We start from the raw sequence: 22,942 nt of genomic DNA, 5'->3' as shown, positions 1-22,942 counted from the left end.
GAACTTTCATGTGGAAGCAATCATTTTGCTATAAATGTGTTTGCTAATTAGCTGTTACCGATTAAAAAATGCTAATTTTTTACGGAGTGCAGTTTTCAGATTTTCCAACCTACATATATTAATATTTCGTATCATACCTAAGTAAGGAGTAAAGATAGAAAAAAAATAAAGGTGTCATTAGAAAGCTGAATAAATTTCCTATAAACCGCACAAAAGAAAGATATATGTATTGTTAGAATAAAATCGAGCAATTGTCGTTAGATTACGGACAATTCTTTTTTCAAAGAAAATATACAGCAACGATTATGTAGAAACGATATTTTTACATTTTGCTGTCCAGCACGATAAAGTACAAAGAATGGCCATTTGAATGATATATAATGCATGCACATTGAAGTTATTTACAGATGCACAAACAGGCGTACAAAAAATTATCTACGCTTGCATAAATTCCGGCTGAACTACGGCGTTCAATGCGTATATATAGATGCTGACATTTTTCGTGATTACTCGGTAATAAATAATAATGCAATGGAAAGCTAAATAAAGAAAATATATATAGTAAATAATTGAGCAATTGAAGCTAAAAGGAATGAAGTAGGTGGCGCTGGTGTCAATGGAAAGTGTAGGGCTGTAACGACTCACCGCTCTTTTCGGGGTTTTGATATAAATCTTTCCCGTGGTAGTGGTATTCACTCATATTACCTTCCTAAATATATATAGTAAATAATATCTAGCATTGTTATACCCTGAAGCAATTGAATTTCAAAGACCTTCCTCAAAATAGATTTTTTTTTTCATGTAAAGTCAATTGTTTGCTAAAGATTTTTATCTAGAAACGTTGATATGTATACATTTTTCTGTTCAGCACGATAAAATACAAAGAATGGCCGTTCAAATGATATATATAATACATGCACATTGAAGTTATTTACAGATGCACAAACAGGTGTACAAAAAATTATTCACGCACTCATAAACCCTAGGCTGAACTACATGGCTCGACTGGGTTCGCAAGTGTTCATATTTACACTTACATTTTTCGTAATTACTTTGTAATGAATAACGCTAAGAAAAAAGTGAAAATTGCAATGTAAAGCTGAATAAATTTTCTGTAAATAGCCCATGTAAAAGCAATAAGTGTTCCCAGAAAAAATTGAGCAATTGAAGCTGAAAGACGGAAATGTTGTTGAAAGACAGAAATATATGTAAAAAAAGTAAATTCTTCACTATTTATCTTATTGAAAAACACTAAATAATATTCAAAATACCCAGCAATCACTTGCAAACACTTTTATAACAATAACAAAAGTGAAAGCACTTCACAAATGCAGATAAATGACGACAAAGCAAGAAAGTGAGAGTGCTAAAAAGACCTGCTGAACTCGGTCAAAACAGGGGGATAAGTGCTTGGGTTGGGGGAGGACTGCAGCACATGCGCGATACCTATCGGTTTCCTGTTTACGTTTTCTTGTAGGTTTAAGATCTGCCCACGCAGTGACGCAGTCCTCGTTTTCTTCGGATGACTCCTTTTTTTTTTGGTGAATTTCTCCTGAAAATAACTTACAGATGATGCGGAAATCACGTCATCGGAGCACTTACGGCAAAAAATTTATTGACGCGGTTTTGTGTCATCGGATCACCAGAGGGTTAAATATATTGTCCACCTCAAGCCAACCCCTCATAATTTACCTGCTAGAGAAAACTGATGCGTTGCTTCCGAGATGGGGTATAGGAGGTCGACTCCTACTTGATGGGGTATAGGAGGTCGACTCCTACTTGCTTACACCGCCATCTTAGTCATCTCCTGATGCCACCACCCCCTTGTAACCTTTTTTTAACCAGACTCCAGCTGGTGCTAGAGAATTTTCCCTTATGTTAAGACCACAGGTTTGTTAGTTATGAAAAATACAAATTTATTTATAAACTTGTCATATTGTGTGGATTTTAATCTTTTATTTTGTTTGGGATGTCATGTTCATGTCATATTTTACATTGTGTCACTGCGCAGTCAATTATTCCATGTTTCTAATATTTCCTGTTGTGGTGTTTAGTTTATCTGTTATCTGAGATGAAAAAGAATTGCAGCATTAGACTATGTCCAACGCTGTCAAAATCTTAAAATACTTTGCTAGCTGAACCTCATCCATTTTCATGCATGGAGACAGTGCTGGCCAAGGAAATTTCTGACACTAAATGGCTGGTCGTGAATTACCAATATATGTTACTTCATAATCTGTCTTGTAGTTTGCTTGTCTGCCAGCTTTAGAAAAGCTTATTTAATATTAAAATCAGTGAACTTGAAAAAACATGGAATTATTTTAAAGATAAATTAACTGAAAAAACAACAATAATCAATATGTTGTACCAGCCTGGGGTAGGCTATTTCAATGCATTGAGACACTTGAGTGCATGTAGTGTACCAACCAAAACAAAGCCATTAGTTTGTGGTCTGGTTAAATCATTTATAACTAACTAACTTGTGTTACCATACTTTTATGTTTATTTTCAATATTTTGCTGGTCAAAATTGGGATGCATCTTAGAGGTCAGAGCATCTGTGACATCCAGATTTAAGATAAAGTACTTTTCATAATAAAGTCCTTCAGAACTCTTCTTGCCTGCTACAGGGTCATCAGTTTCAAAACTTGTTTTGAACTGATGACAACTCTACATGTGGTTACTAGATTCCCATCTGAATGTTGTCAGACTTTGCTATGTACACACTACTCGTGTTACAAGGTTGATAGGTTTCTCCTGGATTTCTGCTTCAGGAAGGAATCCTTCATCTTTTTAAAAGGCAGGGCAAAAGGATAGAAGTTAGATTTCATGCCCAATTAGCAGACAGATACCTAGAAATGCATAAATCTACTTTGGTGGGTTGTCCTCAGCCACCTGTTGTCTTGCAGGAGCTCTTCTAATTTGGTGATGCTGAGGCACCACCAAGAGCGCCACATGACTGCCCTTCTCTTCTGGTGCAAGTCATAGAAATAGTAGCATGAGGGTGGAACGGCAGGAACCCTATAAGGGGAGTTCTATGAACTTTCCCTCCTCGCAAATTTGATACATTGGTTTATGGATGCATCCAAAGAGACCATAAAACTGTTCAGGATTGTTTGTGGGGGGTTATTCTGACCATAGGACACACCTCATTTGCATATCAGTGCTCTGGTAATGCAGAAAGCAGTGCATTGCGTCCTTGCAGGTTTCTGGCTTTAAATGAGAGATTTCTCGCTAGTGCTGTTCGTTATAGCAGAATTGTAGTAGACCTTACGTTACACCTTAGAGTTCATTCGGGTTGCCCTAGGTCCCTCAGTGTGAGGCACCTCTGATGTCTACCAGAGAATTGCTAATGCATCTTCCGGTATATTTTGCATCTTCCAATCTTGGATGGTCTAGGATGCATCTTAGATATTTGTTGAGCTCATTCTTAAATACATCTACGCTCACTCTAATATGTTCCTCAGGTGAGCTGGTAGCACATTGAATAGATGCTGCATTATTGATGCTGATGCTTGGTGGATTAATGTCCTGTGTGCTTTCCTTAGTTTTCCTGGTATAGTTTTAGGCACTATTAATCTACCTCTGCTTGCTCTTTCTGATATTTTTAGCTCCATGATGTTTTTGGTAATTCCTTCTATCTGTTTCCATGCCTGTATTATCATGTAGCGTTCTCTTCTCTTTGAGACTATATCTTCCTCTATTCTAGCTGTAAAGGACCTTTGTACACTCTATTTGTGCAATATCTTTTGGTATTGTGGTACCTATTATATTGCAATATTCAAGTGGACTACGACATACATTTTATAAAGCATAATCATATGTTCGGCTTTTCTTGTTTTTTTTGAAGTGCCGGAACAACATTCCCATTTTTGCTTTGCATTTTGCCAATAGTATTGCTATTTGATCAATGCATAACATATTCCTATTCAACATCACACCAAGGTCTTTAACCCTCTAACGCCGAGCCGCTATTTACAAAAGTGTTCGTCGATGTCAAGGCGTCGCAGTTAGCGCCAAAGTGGAAAAAAAAAGTTTTTTAAAAATCACAGCATGCATAGTTTTAAGATTAAGAGTTAATTTTTGCCTTTTTTTGTCATTGCCTGAAGTTTAGTATGCAACCATCAGAAATGAAAAAATATCATTATCATATATAAATATTGAAATATATGACAGCATGAAAAAAAATTTCATATATAATTGTATACAAAATCACGCTGTGAGCATAACGGTTAAACCTAATGAGTTATTTTTTTTTTTGTATTGTACACTAAATTGCAATGATTTTGGTATATAACAAATGGTAAACAATCAAAGCAACACAGAGAAAATATTATCACAAATGATGCATGAATTCGTGAACGCGGACGTAAAAAAGTTTTTTTCAAAATTCACCATAAATCGAAATATTGTGCTAGAGACTTCCCATTTGTTGCAAAATGAAGGTAATTGATTAAATATTACTAGACTGTAAGTGTTTTATCTTACAATTGCAGTTTTCGACCATTTCGGTCGAGTTAAAGTTGACCGAAAGTCGAATTTTTTCTATTTATTGTGATTTATATGAAAATATTTCAAAACTGATAAAAGCTACAACCATGAGTTATTTTTTATTGTATGTATTCTACATGAAATTGCGCACATTTCCATATATAAAACTTTATGTAACGACTAAAATAAAATGGTAAAACATTACAACAAAGTGACAAAAAGAATTTGAGATGTTCAGCCGGATTACCACGCAGGACGTAAGGAAAAAAGTTTTTTCAAAAATTCACCATAAATCGAAATATTGTGCTAGAGACTTCCAGTTTGTTGCAAAATGAAGGTACATGATTGAATATTACTAGAACATAAGAGTTTTAGCTTACAATTGCATTTTTCGATCAATTTGGTCGAGTTAAAGTTGACCGAAGGTTGAAATTTTGGCACATCATGATTTATATGAAAATATTTCAAAACTGATAAAAGATACAACCATGAGTTATTTTTTGTTGTATTCTACATGAAATTGCGCACATCTTCATATATAAAACTTTATGTAACGACTAATATAAAATGGTGCAAACATTATGACAAAGTGACGAAAGAATTTTTGAGATGTTCAGCCGAGTTACCGCGTGCGGACGTAAGGAAAAAAATTTTTTTTTTTTCAAAAATTTACCATAAATCGAAATATTGTGCTAGAGACTTCCAGTTTGTTGCAAAATGAAGGTAAATGATTGAATATTACTAGAATGTAAGAGTTTTAGCTTACAATTGCATTTTACGACCATTTCGGTCGAGTCAGAGTTGACCGAAGGTTGAAATTTTGGCAGTTATCGTGAATTATATGAAAATATTTCAAAACTGATAAAAGCTACAACCATGAGTTATTTTCTGTTGTATTCTACATGAAATTGCTCACATTTTGATATATAAAGCATTATGTAACGGCCAGTAGAGAATAGTGCAAAAATTACGACAAAGTGACTAAAGAATTTCTGAGATGTTCGGCCGAGTTACCGTGCCCGGACGTGAGGAAAAAGTTTTTTTTCAAAAATTCACCATACATCGAAATATTGTGCTAGAGACTTCCAGTTTGTTGCAAAATGAAGGTACATGACTGAATATTACTAGAATGTAAGAGTTTTAGCTTTACAATTGTGTTTTTTCACCATTTCGTCGAAAGTTAAAGTTGACCGAAGGTTGAAATTTTGGCACTTATCGTGATTTATATGGAAATATTTCAAAACTGATAGAAGCTACAACCATGAGTAATTTTCTGTTGTATTCTACATGAAATTGCGCACATTTCATATATAAAACTTTATGTAACGACTAATATAAACTAGTGCAAACATTACTTACAAAATGACGAAAGAATTTCTGAAATTTTCGGCCGAAGTTATCAGAGGCATGGACGTAAGGAAAAAGTTTTTTTCAAAAATTCACCATAAATCGAAATATTGTGGTAGAGACTTCCAATTTGTTGCAAAATGAAGGTAAATGATTGAATATTACTAGAATGTAAGAGTTTTAGCTTACAATTTCGTTTTTTGACCATTTCGGTCGCGCAGAGTTGACCGATCAAGGTTGAAATTTGTTGTAGTTGACGCACGGTACATCCACTGGCACCAACAGACAATTTTAGTTTACATAATATACGCCCAGTCGGGCAAAGGGTTAACTGCTTCCTTATTTGTGATTTTCGTTATTAGGTCCTCTATATGCATATAGCATTCTTCTTTATCACCATAGTTTATTGATTCAAATTTATTAGAGTTAAATACCATCCTATTTACCTCTGCCCATTTATATATTTTGTTTAGGTGTCTTTGTAGTGAGTTCCTATCTTCATCACAAGTAATTTCTACTTATTCTTGTGTCATCAAAAACTTTCTCACTTGAGTCCATAACATTACTGTCTATGTCTGCAATCATAATCACAAACAGCAAAGCAGCTAACACCGAGTTATTTTGTGGTACACACGGATATTACCTTAGCTTCATCCAATTTCTGTAACAAGCTTGCAATCACTATCTGTTCTCTGTTATGCAAAAATTTTTTTATCCTGCAAAAATTCTTTTATGCTTTCCAAGCAAAGAGGAAGACTTTGGTCTCACTTTTTGTTGTGGCAATTGCAGATGCGTGAGTGGACAGTTCGCCATGCAGTTGGGCTGTCATACTGTTGGGCTGTCATATTAGGTAAGTCTTTGAGGTCAGATTGGTATAGAGTAGTACTTACTGTCTCAAATGATGAAGTTTTGGTTCAAGGTGGGGTTTCCCTCCTAACCTTGATATTTTAGCTTCCAGGTTGAACAGATTTTTTAGTGTTCTGCTCTCCCATTCCATTCCCCAGTGGCAAGATTGGAAATTATTTGCTATTATCTTGGGAATGATTGTAGAGTCAGAATGTTTATTCACCAGATTACAGACTTCCTAATATACCTTCATTGGGACAAGCTCCTCTAAGTTTCAGCCGTGAAAGACTATCATTCAGCCTTTAGCCAGGCATTCAGACCATCAGGTATGCATCTTCCTTTTTTGGTAGAGTTATCCATGCTTATGAGGAGCTTTCAGCAGTCTTGTTCTCTGCAGTTTAACCCCGGTGCCATAGGAGCCCTTGGAGGAAGCCTCTGACTGGGAGCTCACACTCAAGATTGTCTTCCTGGTGACCTTAGCCTTGACAATGTGTATTTGGGAGTCACATGGTTTATCCCATATAGTCTGGCACTCAGAGAGTTAGGGTTTTCTCTTATTCTCTTCACTTGGGTTTTCTCTCATTTTCTTTCACTCCAGAGTTTGTGGTGAAAATGCTGAACCTGTCTGTCTCCGATGACTCTCTGGGACTTTGCAGATCGTGAAATAGGTGAGATGCTCTAGTGTCCCATGTGAGCCATAAAGAGTCATTTCAAAAGAACCCATCCCCTTAGGCCAGAGTTTTTGCAACTTTTTTTTTAGTACTCGCAAGCGTAAGGTATCGAGGAACACCCTTTCATTCTGGCATTTTGAAATAATTAAATTAGCTTAACAACTCAAGTGAATATGACAGTCGCCTAGTTTTGGTGAGAGCTCACAAAGTTAGGGGCATGGGCTTGTCCCTAGCCTTTTGGAAAACTTTATAGTTTTTCAGGTAATGATTGTGGGGCCCCTGGAAACATCAGAGCACCCACCATATTTTACCTGAGTGGTATTGCCCACAGTTCCTAAATATGTACTCGGTGGGACCTGTGGTGGCTGCTCTAACAAGTTGTGTTGACACCCAGCTCTGTTTGGATTGGAAAGTATCTAGCATGAACACTGTACTTGGAAGAGATTAATGTAGATTGACTGGTCTCTTCCCTCCTTCCTTAAGTGGAGCAGCAGTTAAGGCTGATTACCTGCTCAAGTGGGGAATGATACAGATATTCTGCACAATCAAGCATCCAGTTTTAAAGCTTTGTCTTTAAGATGTGACTCTCTCCACTTTCTATTCAAGCTGGGGATGGGTAAAGCCACACACTAAACCTGTTAGTTGTTTTAGCCAGATGCAGCTGCTCTCCAACTTGTGCAACCATTTTAGGGGTAGCACATGTCTCTGAACATTTTCTTCCTTGAGTGAGACTCCAGATACCCTCACTTAGGCCAGGGCCATATCATTTTGGTATCCTTATGATAGACCAAGTAAGAGGTTATAGTAATCATTTCTGCCCTTGCTTTCTTATGGGTCAGGAATTGTGATATTTTCAATTAACTTCTAGTCAGTTGAGAGAGATGAACTCCCACCTAGGAGTGAGTTGCCTTCATGAGATGCAATGATTTATATTTCCATAGGAAAAATAATAGATTTTTAAAGTAATTTGCATTTTCCAGTGTACACAAAACGAGCCTTTTATCACAATTCCCACCTTAGCCCCTTGCTTGTCAATGACAGATTTCAGCTCATGCTGAGGAATGCTCCTACAAGAAAGATCATAGGTAAGCATACCTATGAAAAATACCAATACAAAAATTTTTTATATTTCTTAGCTATATATACCAGAGCCTTTTATGATATATCCCACCTCAGCCACCCCACTATGTCCTTGATGCGGTAGGAAAAAGTACTTGGCCATGGCAGGTGAGTTAGGTAACCCCCCCCCCCCACTCATCCCCTAAACAACCAGTTAACTACCTTGCTATGAGGGGTAGTCAAAAAAGTTCACAGAATTTTTCAGAAAATCATTTATTAAATCAAAATTTACAAAGCTGAAGACTATTTTTGAATGCCTTCTTGATCAATGTACTTCTTGAGATGGTGTTATAATTAATTTAATCCTCGTCTAAAGAACTCTGCATTCCTCATTTGGAACCAGGTTTGAGAAGCATTTTTGGCTTCATTAATACTGTCAAAATGGGTTCCTCATAGATGCTCTTTGAGTTTTAGGAATAGAAAGAAGTTCTGATGGGGCAAGATCAGGGCTGTAGGATGGATGTAGTAGGACCTCCCATCAGAATTCTCAAAGAGCATCCCTGGTTGCTCCCAAAGAATGTGTTGGGGCATTGTTGTGATGAAACAAAACTCCACAGTGCAACTTTTCTCTTTAGTTTGCAGCCAGTGCTGCCTTCAGTCTTCTTGAAAATCCTGTGTAGTAACTTCCTATGACAGTCCTTTTGTCTTTCAAGAAAATCTGCTAGTATCACTCCTGAATTCCAAAAAATGATGGCCATTACCTTCTGTGCTGACATCTCTGCTCTGAATTTAACTGGTCCACAAGATCCACAAGGAAGCCATTTTTGGGACTGTGTCTTACTCTCAGGATCATATTGATAAATTCATGTCTCATTACCAGTTACAATTCGACTCATAAAAGCCTCTTCCTCAGCTTCGATCATATTAAGAATAACAACTGAAAGAGCAGCTCATTGTGCCATTTGATCTGGGCACAATGCTTTCTGAAGCCATCGTGCAGAAAGCTTGCTGAGACCAAGATCTTCATGCAAAAGTGAGATTGGCAAGCCATGGTAGTAGCTATCTGATCAGTAGTTAATCTGCAATTTTTTTCTACAAGGTTTTTAACTGCAGCCACCACTTCTTGATTTCTTGAGGTTGATGGTTTCCCTCAAATCAACTTCCAGGTCTTTTCTTCCTTCTTGAAATTGCTGAAGCCATTTGTAAACTGCATGTTTTCTTTGGAGTAGCACCTCCATAAACTTTTTGCAAAGTTTCAATAATCTGAGTTGCTTTCCAATCACATGTCATAAAAAATTTTGATGTTTGCCTTTACTTCAAATTTGGTGCTCTCCATGGCTCAGAAAATTATAATATTTAAAATAGTGTCTGAACAGCATAATAGCAATTGATTGAATGAATATGGTTTACTGACCTCAAGGAAAGGTCTCAAGTATATATGTATGAACTGGTTTGGTTTTATAAATTACTTAACACTTTAAAACGGGAGCATTCTTCCGTGAACTTCTTGAGTTACCTCCTACTAAGTATCAGTGACCAACTCCAGCTCATGCTGAGGAATACTAAAAGGCTCTGGTTTGTAAATATAGGAAAAATAGAAATTACTTTTAAAGTTTGTTATATTTGTTAATTGTGTTTTGTTCTGGAAGCAATTACATTGTTACCAATCTGACTGCTTTCTTGTCTTGAGTGTTAGTGAAGTAGTATATTTAAATCATTATTTTTTTAATCATAAAATTGATACGCTTTTTCAAGATTTTAGCATTTTCCTCAAATGTTGTAACTTCCTTCTTCAGTCTAGTCCTGTTCATTTGCTATAATTTCAGCACAACCTGGTGGTCACAGCCTTTTACTAAAGGTTCATATACAGCAGTTGGTGTTGGGGCCTCACAGGTGGACATCACCAACATTTCCCACCCCCTTTATATGCATCCTACTTCAAGTAAAGTGAGTTTCTATAAATTTTTAAACATTATTATTTGGAATGAATCTTACCTACTGTTATTTGGAATAAACCTTACCTACTGTTAAAGTTAGCTAATATCTTGGCACGATTAGGTGCAATCGGCATACAAAATAAAAAAATATTGCTTGGCTAACCTACTAGGATTGTCTCTGTAATTGCCTGTTTCCCACTGGGTGGCACTGGAGGGTTTACGTTCTTGTCATAATTCTTCATGCTGTGTCCTTATGTAGACGGTGTGAATTGGCGTTAGTAATAATTTAGATGATTTCTGACAAATTTTCTCCTACTGTATTGTGCATGTTTTCTGTTTTTGTGTTATGTCATCTACAACAAGCAGAGGTGAAAACATTAGGCTGCATAGGAAAGAGTTTGTGGAAACCGAATGTTTCAGTTTTGCAGGATGACCACGTAGCCTGTTTTAGCCTATCTGTTGAGGTATGAGTGTAGTTTTCTTGACGTGAAGATAATGAGTGATCTGATGAGAGGATGAAAATTTTGTGAAGTATCGGAAGATGCTAGAGGCCAGTAGTTTACATAGGCAGTTCATTAGGGCACACCAGAAGCCTACTCAGTCCGGTGTTGCTTCTCCTCCTCCTCCATTAGCCTACGTGGTAGCCTAGGTTACTTCTTTTCTCACTCCTTTTGCTCCACCTTCTTTGCTCCCTGTGTGGTTCGGGAGAAAAAATAATAAGTAATCGAGATATATTCTTTTATATGGTTAAAAATTTTACCATATATATTAAGGTGAAGATATCCCCCCCCATAGTGATCAGCCTTTGTCGGTTTCCCCTGTGAGAGAGGTGTCGGAGCCTTGGCATCTGTCTGTAGCCTGCCCTCTGGACTGCCCTGGGTCTGTTTGTCTTCTCCGCGGACAGGGAACCATGGTGTCCCGGGACCAAATTCTCTGCCCTCCACCACCTCTCTCAACCATCTCTGGTTCGGGTTCAGCGTGCGTTCTCTGGATGAATTGTTTGGCAGTTTGGCCTCGCGTTCACTGGTTCACATGTCATCTGTTTTGGGGAGAGTGATAGTGATGTGTGTGAACCATAGAATTATTTAGGGATACAGATACATTACGTTTGCTTCAGTAGTTCTGAGAACATAAATATTCCAGCATCACCTGGTGGGAAACTGGTGATTACAGATATAGTCCTAGAGGGTTAGCCAAGTTATGTTATTTTTATTTTGTATGCCGATCGCACCTAATGGTGTGATGATATAAGCTAACTTTAACACTAGGTGAATATCCAAATAATTTTATCATGAAAATTACCATTATTTAGTGTTATGTTAAATTTACATTGTAAATTGCCTTGAGTGCTGGTCATTATTGTGTTAGTGACTAGTTTTTTATGGTTCTGGAGTTAATGTGTTCATTTATTGTACTGAAGATTTGTCTATTTGATGTATGGTACTATTGAACTAGTTGAGAACTGACTCATAGTTTCTGGATATTAAGTTGGTATTAAACAAGACATATTCAGGTATGTAGTTTTTAATAAATGCCATAGTGTACAGTAGTTTAAAACTTGTATGGTGTGTCATTTATCAACAAAGTTTGCATGTTGTAGTAGTGAAGTTCAGTAATGTATTGTAATCTCTGAACATAACTTTATGGTTAATTTCATCCAACCCCATCACTCATATATCCCATAATTGTGGCATTCAATTTTCCCCATACACTGTGAACTTACATTCCAGATTATAGGAGCAGCAGTATCAGCTACTGCATTGGTGCCACCATGAGCCATCAGTCGCCTTTACTTGCTGGTCACACGTTTCATGGTCAAGCAGAGCTGGTCACATCTTTGCTGAAATCTCTGAGTCCCTTTTGTTGGTTTTTGGGTTACCTTCACATTATTATTTTGCCTTTTTTCCAAGGAAATTCAAACATTGTTTCATCTTTGCCGAGGGACCTATATGTATTCATCAGTGTGAGGGAAAAGGTTGTCAAACTTGGTGAAGAGGAGGTCACGAATGTTAGGCAGAAAACCCCAACCAGGTCTTCGCTCGCTGGGGTATTTCTCAATAAGCATCAAGACCCCAGAATCGGCCCCCCAATCGAGAGGAAACGCTTTCAGGGAGGCATAAGAGGCCCTACCATCGTGTTGTAGTCCCAGCCCATGTGGCACAGCCTTCCACTTCAAAGGCTCACCTCAACAGTATGTGCTGGTCCAACCAGCTGCACCCTCCTATGTGGCTCACCGCATACAACCCCACATATGAGGGCCGTGGTTACTTTCACGGCCTTAATAGGGTTGCAAGGAGGAAGAGGGCAAAGCCCTCATAGAGTGAAGCCCAACACCACCCCAAGGGGAAGACCTGGACGTGGTAGAGGGAATAAACCCGCCCTCCCACTGAGAGAACACAGGTAGGCGGTCGCCTGTTTTGGTTCAGGGACCAATGGACCTTCAGCCCTTGGGCACACAGCATTGTGTCCAAAGGGCCTAGGATGGAGCTGGATCAAAACCCTCCTCCTCTAACCAGGTTTTACCAGCCACCCACATCAATCCTAAAGGATTATGTGACAGAATTGCTCAACAAACGAGCAATAAAGAAAGTAAGGCACCTAAAGTTTCAAGGCAGGTTATTCACTGTTCCCAAAAAGACTCCGATCAGCAAAGAGTGATCCTGGATCTGTCGCGTCTAAATCTCTACATAAAATGCGACAAATTTCGCATGCTTACGGTAGCTCAAGTACGGACTCTACTTTGGCGTGGAGCCGTCACCACCTCTATCGATCTTTCAGACGCTTATTATCACGCCCGGTTGCGCGGAACTTCTCTCAGTTCCTCGGTTTCAGACTCGGAATCAAGCCTACTCCTTCAGGGTCATGCCCTTCGGTCTGAACATTGCTCTGGATATTCACAAAGCTGGCGGACACGGGTAGTACAACAACTCCGGGTCTCAAGGGATATCCCTAGCAGCATATTTGGACGATTGGATAATTTGGGCACCAACAGTTCCGAGTGTCAGAAAGCTACGCCCATAGTCATCAATTTCCTGGAGTCGCTAGGTTTTCAACTGAACAGAGAGAAGTCCCGTCTGACTCGGAGTCCCGGTTTCAGTGGTTGGGTCTCCAGTGGGATCTGTCATCTCACACGCTGTCCCTTCCGCCTCCCAAGAGGAAAGAGATAGCATCTCTCACCAGGAGATTCCTCAAAATCCATCAGCATCCCGCCGTCCCAAGAAAGGGTCCTTGGATCTCTTCAGTTTGCCTCAGTGACAGACCTGCTATTAAAAGCGAAATTAAAAGACATAAACAGAGTGTGGCGGAGTCGAGCCAATGTCAAGCTCAGAGACAAGGTCTCCTCTATTCCTCAAATCTTAAAGACAAGATTGCGACCTTGGGCCTCGGTCAGAGGCCTGTCCAATACAGTTCCGCTTCAATTTCCCCTCCGGCACTAGTTGTTCACACAGACGCTTCCCTAAGCGGCTGGGGGATATTCACCAAAACAAAAGTACAAGGAACGTGGTCCACAATGTTTCAGCAGTTCCATATAAACACCCTGGAAGCTATGGCGGTCTTTCTAACTCTGAAGAAAATCCGCCCCAACCGGATTCATATCAGGTTGGTATTGGACAGCGCAGTGGTAGTTCATTGCATCAACAGGGGCGGCTCCAAATCAGGCCGAGTAAACCAAGTAATGGTTGCTATCTTCTCCCTGGCGAACAAGCACGGCTGGCACCTGTCAGCCACCCACCTAGCGGGAGTGCGAACGTGGTGGCGGATTCCCTGTCCAGGACTACTCCGTTGGAGACGGAGTGGTCCCTGATCGTGGAATCTTTCAAATGGATTTGCCGCCGGGTTCCGGGCCTCCAAGTGGATCTGTTACGCAACGGAGAGCAACTTCAAGCTCCCTGTTATGTGGCCCCAACCTGGACCCTCAGGCGTATCACGCCATAGACGCAATGACAGTAGATTGGAACAATTGGGAGAAGATTTATCTTTTCCCCCAATAAATTTACTGCTGAAAGTTTTACACAAACTCAGGACATTCAAAGGTCAATTAGCCCTAGTAGCCCCTATTGGCCAAGAGCAATTGGTTCCCTCTTCTTCAGGAACTGGGATTACGGAGTCTTCGGATTCCCAAGCCCATTCTGACTCAGACAGTACAAACCAAGACTGTGTCAGCTTCCTCAAGAATTCAGAATGCCCTAGTTTTATGGACTTTATAAAATTCAGCCCAAAAAGGAGCGAACATTGACCCTGTCAACACTCTGTTTTTAGAATCAGATAAAGAGATTCTACTATTAGACAGTATGACTCAGCAGTCAAAAATTAGCCTCCTTCCTAAAAGCATCTGAAGCCAAAATCATGACAGCTAATTTAGGAGTTTCCTTCTTTAGATCATTGTTTGACAAAGGCCTTGCTCCGGCCACTATTACCACAGTCAAGTCAGCATTAAAGAAAGTATTTCTTTCGGCTTTAAAATCGACCTTACAGATTCCTACTTTTCATCTATCCCCAGAGCATGCGCTGTCTGAGACCAGTATCACGCCCACAGTCTGTTACGTGGTTTCTCAATGACGTCCTCAAGTTAGCATCAGAGATGGATAACTTTCATTGCTCTTATCAGGATCTGTTAAGGAAGACTTTATTTTTGATTAGCTTGGCTTCAGGTGCTAGAATCTCAGAGCTGTCGGCTCTCACTAGAGGTGATAATTATGAACTTCCTCCCATCTGGAGAGGTCCTCCTTTCCCTGACCCTAGATTTTTAGCTAAGAACGAAGACCCACAGGACAGGTGGTCTCCTGGAAGGTGGTGCCCTTCCTCAAGACCAGTCTTTATGTCCAGTTTATACACTTAAATCTTACCTTTAAGAACTCCACAGAGTAAGTCGGGTCCTCTTTTATCAGGGAGAAAGGTGGTACTCTTTCACTAAATGCTATAAGACAACAAATTCTTTATTTCATTAAACAGGCCAACCCAGATTCAGTTCCCAAGGTTCATGATATTCGAGCAGTTGCTACTTCCATTAATTACTTTCATAATATGGACTTTTCAGAGTTATCTAAATACACGGGTTGGAAATCACCTCTAGTGTTTAAACGCCACTATTTAAAAATCGCTCGAAGCCCTGAAATTTTCTACCATAGCTGTGGGAAGTGTCATCTCCCACCTTAATTAATCATATCCTTGTCCTTTCCTTTCCCCCGCCCGCCTGCCTCATTTACTTCTCTGCTTATTCTCCTGGTTGATTATACCTCACTGCCTGGCTCCTCATATTGATGTTTCTTGTATCTGTTGATGGAAAAGTGTAATCTGACATGCCATGATTGTTTTTCTTATGGGGTACTGGACAGTTTTTATTTGGCTCCACGTACCCCAGATATATGTATATGTTAATGCTCATTGATTTTTGTCTCTTACGTGTTTAGCCTAAGTTTACGTGTATAGTATTAAGTTATATTTGCAGTTATTTTGTGCGCTTTTCATGTTTCACCTTGCTTTTAAGTAATTTTAAGGTTTTTGGGGCTTCTTCTCCGTTGTGTGGGACCTCCCCACGTTTCATAGTATTTAGTTTTTGATGTGCCTTAGATTTAATATGCCTTAGTCTTAGTATTCTTGCTACACGGAAGAGATTGCTTAATTAAAATTATTTTGGTAAAACTTTTGCCTTTTCTTCAGATTACCCCCCATTTCTTTTTCCTGGTAGTTGCAGCCTTGGCATGATTCTCTATCACGATTTCACCGGCTGACACGGGACTGGACTCAGAAAAGGGATTTTGACAAAGGAAAAATCTATTTCTGAGGAAGGTCCGTGTCACCCGTGACCCTCCCTAAATCACCTAGTACTCTCCCCCCTCTTGCACATGCCAAGTCTGGGGTTAGTGCTAGCATGGAATGAGGTAGGTGGCGCTGGTGTCGCCGTCCTGGCGGGTGTTTGGTGTGGGGCTGTAACGGCTCACCGCTCTGTTCCGGGGTTTTGATAGGGAGAGATCTTTCGAGTAGATTTCCGTGGTAGTGGTAATTCACTCACCCCTCCTTATACCGACGCGTCTTCCTAGAAGACGCTCGACTGGGGTAGTAACCCCAGCTTTCCTGAAAGCTCTTTTTCTCTGGTATATCTAGCAAGGTTATACCTAGAAATTCGTGCTGTAATGGAATTTCACCGGGTGACACGGACCTTCCTCAGAAATAGATTTTTCCTTTGTCAAAATCCCTTTTTTATGTGGGAATATGTATTCATCAGTGTGAGCTGGAAATGGTTGTTGAAACTTGGTGAAAGGAGGGTGAGTCAGGGGAACCCCCCATTCACCTGTCACCATCTGGCGCTTTTCTCAATTCATCAGTTAATTACAAACGGCTTTCAAATTCAAATTTGTTGGATCCCAGCCCATGTAGGCATTGAGGGTAATGAGAAAGCAGATAAAGCTGCTAAATTGGCTTGTATAATCCCCCCAACTACTACGAAAGCCCCCATATCAGACTGGCTAGCATCAGTTAAACCTTTAATTTATAAGGATTGGCAAAATGATTGGGCAAATATACCCCCTCAAAACAAACTAAAACAAATTAACCCTTAAACGCCGAGCCTCTGTTTACAAAAACGTCTCGGTATGCCGCAGCGTTTGGTGAGTTAAGCTCCGCGCGGAAAAAAGTTTTTTCAAAAATCACAGCATGCTTAGTTTCTAAGATTAAGAGTTCATTTTTGGCTCATTCTTTTGGCATTGCCTGAAGTTTAGTATGCAACCATCAGAAATGGAAAAAATATCATTATCATATATAGATATTGAAATATATGACAGCGCAAAAAAATTTTTCATATATAATTTTATACAAATGCTGTGAGCAAAACGGTTAAAGCTAACGGGTTATTTTGTTTTTTTTGTATTGTACACTAAATTGCGATGATTTTGGTATATAACAAATTGTAAACCGATCAAAGCAACACAGAGAAAATATTATCACAAAATGATGCATGAATTTAAAAGAAAATGCAGCTGACGTAAAAATGTTTTTTCAAAAATTCACCATAAATCAAAATATTGTGTTAGAGACTTCCCGTTTGTTGCAAAATGAAGGTAATTGATTGAATATTACTAGACTGTAAGTGTTTTATCTTACAATTGCAGTTTTAACCATTTAATTTTAGTTAAAGTTGACTGAAAGTAGAATTTTTCTATTTATCGTGATTTATATGAAAATATTTCAAAAACTGATAAAAGCTACAACCATGAGTTATTTTTAGTTGTATTCTACATGAAATTGCACACATTTCCATATATAAAACTTTATGTAATGACTAATATAAACTGGTGCAAAAATTACGACAACGTGACGAAAGAATTTCTGAGATGTTCGGCAGAGTTACCGCACGTGGACGTAAGGGAAAAGTTTTTTCAAAAATTCACCATAAATCGAAATATTGTGGTAGAGACTTCCAATTTGTTGCAAAATGAAGGTACATGACGGAATATTACTAGAATGTAAGAGTTTTTAGCTTACAATTGCGTTTTTTAATTTCGGTCAAGTTAAAAATTGACCGAAGGTTGAAATTTTGGCACTTATCATGATTTATATGAAAATATTTCAAAACTGTTAAAAGATACAACCATGAGTTATTTTCTGTTGTGTTCTACATGAAATTTCCCACATTTTCATATAAAACTTTATAAAATTTAAAAACGTAACAAAGTGACTAATAATAATGTTCGCCGAGTTACTGCAAACATTAAAAGTTTTTTCAAAATTCACCATAAATCAAATATTGTGACAAAAATGAAGGTACATGATTGAATATTACTAGAATGTAAGAGTTTTAGCTTACAATTGCGTTTTTACCACCATTTCGGTCGAAAGTTAAAGTTGACCACTTGAAATTTTGGCACTTATTGTGATTTATATGGAAATATTTCAAAACTGATAAAAGCTACAACCACGAGTTATCTTTTCTTGTATTCTACATGAAATTGCGCATTTTTATATATAAAACTTTATGTAACAACTAATATAAACCGTGCAAACATTAGACAAAGTGACAAAAGAATTTTGAGATGTTCGGCATGAGTTACAAAAAGTTTTTCAAAAATTCACCATAAATCGAAATATTGTGGTAGAGACTTCCAATTTGTTGCAAAATGAAGGTACATGACTGAATATTACTAGAATGTAAGAGTTTTAGCTTACAATTGCGTTTTTCGACCATTTCGGTCGAGTTAAAATTGACCGAAGGTTGAAACTTTGGCACTTATCGTGATTTATATGGAAATATTTCAAAACTGATAGAAGCTACAACCATGAGTTATTTTCTGTTGTATTCTACATGAAATTGCGCACATTTCCATATATAAAACTTTATGTAACGACTAATATAAACTGGTGCAAACACTACAACAAAATGACGAAAGAATTTCTGAAATTTTCAGCCGAGTTACCGTGCGCGGACATAAGGAAAAAGCTTTTTTCAAAAATTCACCATAAATCGAAATATTGTGCTAGAGACTTCCAATTTGTTGCAAAATGAAGGTAATTGATTGAATATTACTAGAATGTAAGAGTTTTAGCTTACAATTGCGTTTTTTCACCATTTCAGTCTAGTCAAAGTTGACCGATAGGTTGAAATTTTTTGTAGTTGACGTGCGGGGTTTTGTCCACTTGGCACCCAACAGACAATTTTAGTCGACGTACAATACGTCCAGTCGGCGTTTAAGGGTTAATTACTTAATTTTTTATGTACTCCTTCCCCCCTTCTTTTTCCAGCCCGAGAAGAACCCTAAAAGAGTTCAGAGGTCTGGTTAAACAAATCATTTATAAATAACTAACTTCATTGGTGGTCAAGTTAAGACATCTTGCTACATCTGACTTAGTATCAAGTTTAAATTCCTTTAGTGCTTTGGTGTTTGTATTTTTTATTTAACACAGATTTGAACAGGAAAAGTGAACAAAGAAAGGTGTGAAGGATGTAAGCAGTTGTTATTGTAACCAGTTTTGTTTTTCTGCATTAATTCTAGGAATGTAGTTCACAGGGGGGAGGTAGCAGCAGAGGAGGGCTGAAAGATAGGTGTCCTTTTCTTTGAAGGAGATTATATAGTCTTTGGCTCCCTTCTCTTTGACTGTCCTCTATTTCTCTCCCTACTTCTGCTTTAGTGAGAGCATTATGCTTGTGAAGATAGGTGACCAGCTTGTGCTCTCCAGGGGTCCTGATCAAGGTGTACATGCCAAGCTCTTCCCAGGTGAGACTACTGCATGGTCATGGTTTGCTACATCCTACCATTGCATCGTTGGCAGCTTCAGTGGAGTACTGACAGACATTTCTGTATGGTGTTTCCTCTAAGGAGTCCAAAACTATCAAGCCTCCTGTATTGATTTTCTTACCTGTGGTGATACCCCAGTGGCACTGAGTACTTGCCTTACTCCTCCAGCTGTCTTGGGCTTCTCCCATGTTCCTACTTCTGCCAAGGTATGCAGAGAAGAGTCAGCTCTACCTTCTTGCTCAGCACATGAATGATCCGATGATAGTGCATGTGCAAACAGGAGGTTCAGGTGTGACAGGTTGCCACTGTATGGTGTATTGGCCAGGTTAACAGCCAGATCTGCAAATCAGAAGGTTCCTTGCTGCCCAGCAGATCAAGCAAGCTACTTCCCTGCCATTGATGTTTCAGAGGGAATTCTACATGCCAGAAAATGCATAGATTGCTTATATCTGCGCTCTTCTCCCAGACAGTTCGACTGAGATTAATCTTGCCTAGCTGAATGGATTGGTTTTGGGTTCCCCTTTATGTTTTCCAATGAGTAAAGCTGAGGTGGAAGTGGAAAAGAGGCACTCTAACATCCGGGACCCTTTGATCCGGCACATGGTCTCCATAAAATCCTTCAGAGTTTTGAAAGGAGCCACGACCAAGCCTTTAGGTGTGGCATTGCCTTCTGTGTCTGGTGATGAGGCTGGCCTCCCTTCCACAAAACTTAGACAAGGAACTTCTTTCTGCAAAATTGGCAGGAACCCTCCTGGACCTTTCAGCCTCCCCCTCCAGCTTCAGCTAGGAAGGGAGGTAAGAGTAAAAAGGAGGGAGGACATAGAAGTTAGCAGTCCCCCTCTCCAGCTGCCATGAGTGCAGAGATGCTTTTCATGCTTTCAGGCAAGGGTGGCAGAGACAGAGGGCAGAACCTTGGGTAGTCTGTGTTCTTGCAGGCTACCATTCAAGGACTAACCCCCTCCCCTATCTTGTTTACCAGTCCTATTCCTGACCCACCTTCCATGACCTCCGAAGGCTCTGGCCTTGTCAGCAGAAGTGAAGGAAATGTTGGAAAATAGTGCACTCTAAGTTGGAATCTTACAGTTATCTCTTCTGGTGAAGAAGGCAACTGAGACTGTACATCAGTCTCTCTTCTTTGGATGAGTTTGTCCTGCATACTTGGTTCAGATGGATACAGGTTTTTCAGTTTAGATTTCTTCAGAGAGGGCAACATCGTGAGTCTGGTGGATCTGATGGTTGCCTTACTCTCAGGCACCTGTCCAGCAGTCTTCCGCAAATTACCTCTGCTTTGTCTGCATTGAGACTGTCTACCAGTTCAAAACCCTGTGGTTTGAATAAGCAGCAGCCCCCAGGTGTTCACGCCATTTACAAAGTACTGTATATACTTGCTGCATTTTCATGGATGATTGGCTAGTTTTTATGTCCTTGGAGGTAGAGATGCTGTGGAACAGAGACCATTTCCTCACATTTTGTCATGGCCAATGAATTGTGATAAACTGTAAGAGGTCAGAGCACATGCTCAAGCACAGGCAAAGTACCTAGGCATGCTGATTGATATGGCAACAAAATATCTTCTCATCTGATTCTTGTATTGGCAAGCTCCTGGAGATTTCAGCACATTTCATGTTGCAACAGCTTGGTTTTGACAGGTAGTTCTTGGTCACCAGTGTAATGATCCCATGAATTGTTCCAGGTTCTTTCAAACTCAAAACAAAAGGATTCAACACTGGCAATTGAAATATGAGAAATGAATATAAATAGAAATTCTTGCAACTCTACAACATGTTTATTCACAGCCTTATTTACAAAGAAAATGAAATGTTGCTTCCCTTTTGCTTTCATTCAACGTGACACAAATCAAAATAAATCAAAACAGTTAAAAATAGGGGGAAGAGGCTGGAAGGTAGAGCAACTAAAATACTTAAATGGCAAGTTGGTGAGTTATCCTTCATTGCTGGGGGTTTCACCTGAAAAGGTGATGCTGGCATAGTGACTTTGGGTTGAAGAGATGATGTTGGCACAATGGCTTCAGGCTCGAAGACATCACAGAAGGGGTGGCTTCAGGATGGAACAGCAAATGTTGTTTCTCCCAGAATCCGGAGATTGTGCAAATGGAGGGCAGGAAGGGCTGGCGACTTCCCTTCACTTGGTGACTTCTCCTCCATACAGCAGGAAGGGCTGTCTACTTCACCTCATCACAGACGGGAAGGGCTGACTACTTCTCTTCGTCACTGGTATGTAGGGCTCGCTGCTTTACCTCGTCTCGGGTATGAAGGGGTTAGAGATTTCTCTTCACAAGCAGGAAGGGCTGGCTGCGTCTCTTCGTCTCAGGCAGGACATGATTTTATGGAGATAGGTGCTTGTTGTCTGAGGGGAGACTCCCATCGGAACCATGTATTGTCCCACCTCTGATTCTGTTAATGACCCTTCTGTCTCTGCCTGTCTTGGGCAGTCTCTTCTGGAAGTTAATATACCACTGTATGGATGGAGCTAATTACAACAGCCTATCGTCATTCCCAAATAAGGAGTTTTTTATTTTCAGCACACTGATTGGCTCCTGGAAAAAAGCACATTTCAGTCACATCATAGAAGCTTCTAGAACAAATTTTCTTATGCAATCTGGACCCAGAATTATGCCGTATAACAAAAACGTGGCATGAGAGACCATCTGGTGGTGCTTCCACAAGAAGGGGTTTTCATCGAGTCATTAATTGTCCACGAAGCATTGACAACAGTAACTGACATCTTCGAGCAAACATTAGCTGGATTTCCTCTCGCTGCAGTCACTCTTGTAAAAGAGATATTTCTTTTTCAATATATTTCCTTAGCATTATTGCATCTACCCATGACATGTTCCCCAAAAAAAAAAAAAAAAAAATTACCTATTTTATTTTGTAAAAGATCACAAGAGAGACAAAAAATCTTAAACTTATCCTCTGAACTGAGGAATAACTCTTTGCATTTTGCTTCAAATTGGCTTTAGCAAAACTAAGATAAGGAGTACAAGGAAAAGAAAAAAAATAACTCATGGGACAAAAACAAAACACTGTGGCGGAATTTCAACCCACAAACAAAACAACACACAACACTCACCCTGATCCTCGGTTGCTGGAGACGGACCAAAGGTCCACGGTCGCCAATCACAGCACACAAAACCACAAAACAAAACTTAAAACCGACCCTCCACCAACAACGAACAAAAAAAAAAAGAAGAGACACATGAACCATTAATGTTAGTACAAAAAAAACCAGACAAACTCCCCGTCCACTTTCAAGGTTGGACCTCAACTGCCCAAGACTTCCCCAAAACCGAAAAACTCCCGACAGACAGACAGACAGCGCCGTAAACGAACTCCAACCAC

General features: G+C 39.3%; 1 protein-coding gene across 2 annotated transcripts in view; it reads left to right on the top strand.

Moving 5' to 3' along the window:
- Window positions 1–22,942, top strand: part of LOC136847457 (spermine oxidase) — a 283,719-nt gene that overhangs the window by 202,189 nt on the left and 58,588 nt on the right. For both annotated transcript variants that reach the window (XM_067119166.1, XM_067119167.1), the window contains exon 4: window positions 10,240–10,360. In XM_067119166.1, coding sequence (XP_066975267.1) covers window positions 10,240–10,360 — 121 coding nt within the window. The remainder of the gene's footprint in view (window positions 1–10,239; window positions 10,361–22,942) is intronic.

Source organism: Macrobrachium rosenbergii, chromosome 16, assembly GCF_040412425.1.
Source record: "Macrobrachium rosenbergii isolate ZJJX-2024 chromosome 16, ASM4041242v1, whole genome shotgun sequence".
NCBI lineage: Eukaryota > Metazoa > Arthropoda > Malacostraca > Decapoda > Palaemonidae > Macrobrachium > Macrobrachium rosenbergii.
Note: the sequence above shows the minus strand (reverse complement) of the source record. Positions and strands in the feature narration are given on the sequence as shown.